The 6,000-nt window shown below is 40.1% G+C and overlaps 3 protein-coding genes across 3 annotated transcripts in view; 1 reads left to right on the forward strand and 2 right to left on the reverse strand.

Annotated features, from left to right (window-relative positions):
- Nucleotides 1–4,342, forward strand: part of LOC109543558 (piwi-like protein Siwi) — a 5,698-nt gene extending 1,356 nt beyond the window's left edge. Inside the window, exons 2-17 of the mRNA XM_019913335.2 lie at nucleotides 403–634; nucleotides 733–793; nucleotides 852–974; nucleotides 1,031–1,288; nucleotides 1,351–1,505; nucleotides 1,564–1,665; nucleotides 1,723–1,906; nucleotides 1,963–2,196; nucleotides 2,254–2,421; nucleotides 2,477–2,623; nucleotides 2,680–2,904; nucleotides 2,968–3,067; nucleotides 3,126–3,319; nucleotides 3,373–3,619; nucleotides 3,683–3,904; nucleotides 3,970–4,342. Of these exons, the coding sequence (XP_019768894.1) occupies nucleotides 410–634; nucleotides 733–793; nucleotides 852–974; nucleotides 1,031–1,288; nucleotides 1,351–1,505; nucleotides 1,564–1,665; nucleotides 1,723–1,906; nucleotides 1,963–2,196; nucleotides 2,254–2,421; nucleotides 2,477–2,623; nucleotides 2,680–2,904; nucleotides 2,968–3,067; nucleotides 3,126–3,319; nucleotides 3,373–3,619; nucleotides 3,683–3,904; nucleotides 3,970–4,012 (2,688 nt within the window). The 5' untranslated portion in view covers nucleotides 403–409 and the 3' untranslated portion in view covers nucleotides 4,013–4,342. The remainder of the gene's footprint in view (nucleotides 1–402; nucleotides 635–732; nucleotides 794–851; nucleotides 975–1,030; nucleotides 1,289–1,350; nucleotides 1,506–1,563; nucleotides 1,666–1,722; nucleotides 1,907–1,962; nucleotides 2,197–2,253; nucleotides 2,422–2,476; nucleotides 2,624–2,679; nucleotides 2,905–2,967; nucleotides 3,068–3,125; nucleotides 3,320–3,372; nucleotides 3,620–3,682; nucleotides 3,905–3,969) is intronic.
- LOC109543561 (SAGA-associated factor 11 homolog) overlaps nucleotides 1–6,000 on the reverse strand; it is a 16,272-nt gene that overhangs the window by 4,705 nt on the left and 5,567 nt on the right. The gene's annotated exons all lie outside the window — the stretch shown is intronic.
- On the reverse strand, nucleotides 4,343–5,373 carry LOC109543560 (testis-expressed protein 9; the record flags this gene model as incomplete). The annotated part of the gene is given in 5 exon segments (XM_019913337.2): nucleotides 4,343–4,448; nucleotides 4,532–4,666; nucleotides 4,717–4,911; nucleotides 4,971–5,084; nucleotides 5,146–5,373. Coding segments are annotated over 5 exon segments (759 nt in total), but the record flags the coding sequence as incomplete, so codon positions are not given.

The raw sequence follows: 6,000 nt of genomic DNA on the forward strand, positions 1-6,000 counted from the left end.
CGATAAGTGTGGAAATACCGGGTAGGAACCCGCTTAGGCGGCGTAGTCGGGTAGATATTATGAGATCGCTCATAGGTGTTTGGAATTAAAGTACAGTAAAGTCCGCTTATAGTGAACTTTCGGTTAAAACGAACTTTTTTCTTCTAATTGAAACGTCGTCCATAAAGACCAACGTATTTTTTTACTGGTTATAACGAACTTCCGGATATAGTGCCGCTGTGATTTTTCATCAAAAAATTGTAGAAGAGAACTTGACCTCGGCGGCTTAAATAAATTACACATTAAGATAAACTTAGCACAATCGATAAGGCAAATTTCATATATAAATGCATGCATTGTTCACAAACATTAACAAGCTTCTTTAGTCGAGTTAGAAACGTATTCAAAATTACTTCTTTATAGAAGGGGGATGGAACGAGGTCGAGGAAGGGCAAGGGGCCGAGGGCTTCAAGCTGCTCAGCGCGGTGGAAATCGTCCGGGTTCATCGGCGCCTCCACAACCTCAAGGGGCATATCCTAGACCAGGATTACCTCCTACAGTTGCTCCTTCCGCACAATTTGGAGGGGCACCAATGCGGCAGCCGGTTCCACCTGGTTGGGGACCTAGACCAGCCACATCTGAAGTAAGACAGCAGGTACTGTAAACAACATTGGTTTTTACTCAGCTCGATTTTAAAAGGTTCCCAAAACAGTGAATCAAATTTTTACATTAATTTATTAATTTGTCTATTAGCACGGAGGTGATATACGCACAGGCCCACCTGCACCTAATCAGGCAACCCCTGTTCCACCAAGTAAGCTAAATAATAATTGCTGCGGTCGTATTAAGACAATAATATATTCAATTGATAGCTGCGCAACCTGGAGTGGGCCCTTCTGGAGACGTGGCAAGGGGAGGTAATGGCGGAGTTCGTGGTAGAATGAGCAAGAACGAAATTCTCGTCACTCGACCGCCACATATGCAAACTAAAAAAGGTAAGTGACATGTTACAACTTACAGTCTGCATTTAATTAGAGTAATGTCTGGTCAGGTGTGGATGGTAAAGGCATTTTGCTACGGGCCAACTTCTTTGAGCTGGTATCAGCGGAGAAATGGACCCTTAACGTTTATCACGTTACTTTCAATCCTCCCGTGGAGGATACGCGAATTCGCAAGAAACTAGTGTACACTGGATTGCAGCAAAGAAATGTGTCCGGATATCTTTTTGATGGGACGGTTATTTACACACCAGTCCATCTATCATCTACTCCAACCGAGCCATTAGAATTCGTTGTCAACAATGAAGTCAGTAAGTTACGATATTCAAAAACAACTTCTTCGATTGTTCAAAAACGTTTTACTCTCCTTTAGCTAAGGAGAATATTTATCTCCACATAAGCTTCGTGTCTGTGCTGGGCGACGGAAATTGGCAGTACCTTCAAGTCTTCAATATCATCATTCGAAAATGTTTTGCATTGATGGGTTTTAGCTTGCTTGGTCGCAACTATTTCGATTCTAAATTGAAGGTAAGGTTTTGTGATTGGTGGGTTTTTAGTTGACCAAATTCGAAATGTTAATGTTTAGGTGACTTTGGCCGAACACAACTTGGAGGTATGGCCTGGCTTTTTAACGTCAATGAGGCAATTCGAACGCAGTATTATGCTGAACGTCGATCTTTCCTTTAAGGTAGTAGTTTTTGTTTGGTAATTAGCTTCTGTGTTGAAGCAACTTTGCCCTCCTTAGGTCTTACGTCTGGACACTGTCTATGATGTATTCATGGAATGTCAGAGAGCGCGCGATCCCCGTCATGAGTTCCTTAACAAGATCATTGGATCGATTGTGCTGACCAAATATAATAACAAAACGTACAAAGTGGACGATGTCGATTTTTCACAAACTGCCGCATCTTCTTTCAAACTTCGTGATGGTAAGCCGACTGGTTTGTTTGTTGCTTTTCTAGTGATTTCTAATGCATTTTTTTAGGATCGGATATTACATACATCAAATACTATGAGAACCGTTACAAGTTGCATGTGAAGATCAAAGACCAGCCGATACTCATATCGAGAAGCAAGCCGAGGGAAATCAGGGCTGGTATGCCGGAAATAGTGGCACTGTTACCCGAATTTTGCTCAATGACCGGCCTGACTGATCGACAAAGGGAGAACTTCCAATTAATGAAAGCTATGGGCGATCACACCCGCGTTAATCCTGGAGGTACTGATCGCTATAAGAAGTGATATAGAGCAATGTCATGAATTTAAACTGTTTTAGAACGAATGGACAAGCTACTTCGATTTATTGATCGTTTAAGAGGCTGTCCAGGGGCAGTGGCAGAAGTCAAGAAGTGGGATCTCCAATTGGCTGACAAGTTGGTCGAGTTCCCAGGCAGAGTTATGCCAACTGAAGTTCTGTACCTTAAAAACAATCTTGAAATCAACGGTCAGCAGAAAAACCAAATTCTTTGGTATGTTATTGAAGTGTGTTGTTTCCTCAGGTGGCGAAGAGGCTGACTGGACTAGAAGTTTGCGATCCTCGCCTATTTACAATGCCGCTAATATTGACCGATTGGCGGTGATCTTTCCTAGGAGAATGGAAAGCGCCATTAATGCTTTTATGCCAATGTTAGAAAAAGCCGCTGCCGGTAATAGAACACCTTTTCGTTTTTACAGTGCGAGTCAACTTTTAACCATTTTGTAGGTATGCAAATACGTATTAAAGGTAGGAAATTTCCAATACAAGAAGATAAACCCCACAACTACCTCTCTGAGCTGGACCGCGTGATTACCAGTCAAGAGTGTGACATGGTGCTGGTAGCGGTGCCGAACAATTCCGGAGATCGTTACAACGCCATAAAGAAGAAGTGTTACGTAGACCGAGCCATGCCTTGTCAAGTTATGACCAACAGGAGTCTTAATAATAAGGGTACGACTGGAACTTCAATATTCTGAAACTTTACTTCACTAATTGGCACTCAATTATTCATAGGTCTCATGTCTATTGCCACTAAAGTGGCTATTCAAATGACTTGCAAAATGGGCGGGGCTCCGTGGGGTGCATGTATGCCTAAAAATATTATGGTGTGTGGGTAAGTGCAAGCAACCCAAATGTTTGCAAACTGGACTTCAATTCGGTCTTTGATTTAGTTACGATGTTTGTCGCGATACGGCCAACCGAGGAAAAAGTTTCGCAGGCATGGTGGCTTCGATGGATGAGGGTTGCACTCAGTACTTTAACGCTACAATGGAGCATGCTGAGGAACAAGAACTGAGCAACACCTTTGCCTCGTTTTTGGTGCTGGCGTGCACTGAATTCCGGACGCGAAGGAAGGTTCTGCCAGGTAAAAATCGCTTCTGGCGGTGTTTTTTTGTCAGTTGCACGGATATTTTTTAGACCGCATCATTATCTATCGTGATGCTGTTGGCGACGGCCAAATTAAATATGTGAAAGAACATGAAGTAGATACAATCAAGCAAAAACTGACGGAACTGTTTTATACAACGCAACCATTGAAGATGGCCTATATAGTTGTTAGTAAGCGCATCAACGCAAAGATTTTCCGATCTCAGCCGAGTCAAAGGCGAGACTTTAATCCACCACCTGGTACCGTAGTGGACGATGTTATTACTCTTCCGGAACGGTAAAGTTGCTTACATTTTTGTTAATGTTCATACAAAATATAGCTGGAAATTGTTTCTCACAGCTATGACTTCTATTTGGTATCTCAATGTGTGCGCCAAGGTACAGTAAGCCCAACCAGCTACAACGTCATTGAAGACACCCTGGGGATCAATGCTAATAAGATTCAGCGATTTACGTACAAAATGTGTCATATGTACTTCAACTGGTCTGGAACTATTGCCGTGCCTGCTCCGTGCCAATACGCTCACAAATTGGCTTTCATCACTGCCCAGTCTTTACACAGGTACATTTTGCCGTTCACTTACCTTGCTAAATATTTGCCTTCATGAGGAACCACTTTCTTTTCAGACCGGCCAACTCTAATTTGTCCAGGAGCTTGTTCTTTTTGTAGACTTCGTTTAAAGCCGAAAATTGGAATAAGGCTTATTTACTCAGGTAATAAAATAATTACGTGATGCATTTTTGTTGAGTTTGCCTTGTTCACGGAGTGAATCTCTATGTTAAAATATGTTTAGGAATTAGGCTAAGGAATATCAGTTTCGTTTTACCTCGCTTTACAAGTTCAAATCTTGTATGAAGAATGTTTTGATACTTTTTTTACGATTTGCTTTTTTAGTAGTTTTTCATTTATTTACGACCCTGAGAGTATCATCTCAAGCATGGTTAGTCTATAAGATGTTATTTTTGTAATACGAATTTTCTAATAAAATACTGAAAATTATTGAAGTTTTGTACCACTTTTATTGTCGCTGCGTAAATTTCCAGTCCAAGATTTTTAAGTATTCGACATCGGACATTTCGCCAATTCTTAGGGCTTCTAAGTGGACCTGGATGAGAAGTTGATTTATATTAATTCGATTGAATGCAAACACTAGGCGCTGTTCATATTGAGTGAAACTATTGGTGTTACCTTCTGGTCTCTGAGCAACTTTATCAGTTGCATCTGTTTCTTAAACCCACTCAAAAGTTCGTCCTTTTGCTTTTCCAAAAGTTTCAACGCAAGAGTCAATTCGCTATGTTGTTTCTTGAAACTGGCCTTTAAATCCTAAAATATCTTATTAGAAGCCTTGATTGAGCCTGTTGCAATGCAAGTACTTTTTCTTCCTCTTTGTATTGCGTCAGAGTTAATTTCAGTTTGTTTACTTCTTCGGCTGCTCTGGACAATCGTAATTCATAATTATTTCCACTAACTGTGGCGTTTTTTAATTCTCTTTTACACTGGTCAAGTTCATTTTTTAGACCTTTATTTTCCGCCTCCCTTGCTTGAAGTTGGGCCTTAAGGTTCGCTATCTATAAGTATGAGGAAAAAATATTGCGTGTGAATCACTGGTTAATAGAGTGCGAATTACTTGATTTTCGAGCTTCACAGCGTTAGTTTTGCTGCCGCTGTACAGTGAAAGCATTTTTTCCTTTTCGTATTTGAGAGACTGGTTTTCCTTTTGTAGTATCTTGACGTCTTCCAGCTAGTTAACGTGAAGGGGGCAAAATTACTTGATTTGTCTTTTGCGACTAAAACACTCGTACCTTTTGTCTCAGCTCATTTTGAACGGTCTCTTTAGCCGCAACGGCACACTTTAGGTTCGCATTGAATGCTCGCAACATGTCGTTCCCTGCTTTTTGTCTAGGTAGTTCATCCATCGGTTCGTTTTCAATAAGCACACTATTTTCCTTCAAGTTAAAGTTGCTCCGCCTGGCATCAATTAATTTGGCTTGAGTTTGCACTGAGTCATTGATTAAAGTTTCCTGAATTTTCTGGCATAAAAATACATGCAGATTAGGTACCTACTGTTCTTATACCGGGTGTGGTTGGGGCTTACTTTTTTATGTACAGTTGAGTCCGGATATAACGAACTTGAAAAATGAACTAAAACTGGTTTGTTATATCCGGAGTTCGCTATAAGCGGATAATAATACAAAAACACGTGGTGTATTTTATTTTGTTATTTTTACATAGAGTAGTAGAAGTTAGTAGGTATGACTAAAAATAACACAAAAAGATTAACAAAATTCAATTTTAAATCGACTTCATAAAGTCTGTAATTTTTGTTTGTACACTTCTGCTGCAAAAATAGATGTTATTTATGTAGTTTTCAAGATCACAAAAGGACTCCCAGATATGATTAGGAACTTGGCGTGATTGTAGAAAATTCCGAGTTTCTGACACTTTTTTTGTCATTTCAGAAATGGTTGGAACAGCATTAGTGATTACAGTAGAATACGTTTCACCTAAATCGTCATCTTTCTCATTATCGCTTAAAGCTGTAGATGAGGTTACGGAGTCTATAATTTGCTCATCGGTCAACATTTCTCTTGTAAGAATGCCATTATCAATGCTCACATATTCGAAGAAATTTAAATCACTCAATTTGGTTTTAACTT

Source organism: Dendroctonus ponderosae, unplaced genomic scaffold (assembly GCF_020466585.1).
Source record: "Dendroctonus ponderosae isolate FM_Combo_2020 unplaced genomic scaffold, Dpon_F_20191213v2 Dpon_F_20191213_10, whole genome shotgun sequence".
NCBI lineage: Eukaryota > Metazoa > Arthropoda > Insecta > Coleoptera > Curculionidae > Dendroctonus > Dendroctonus ponderosae.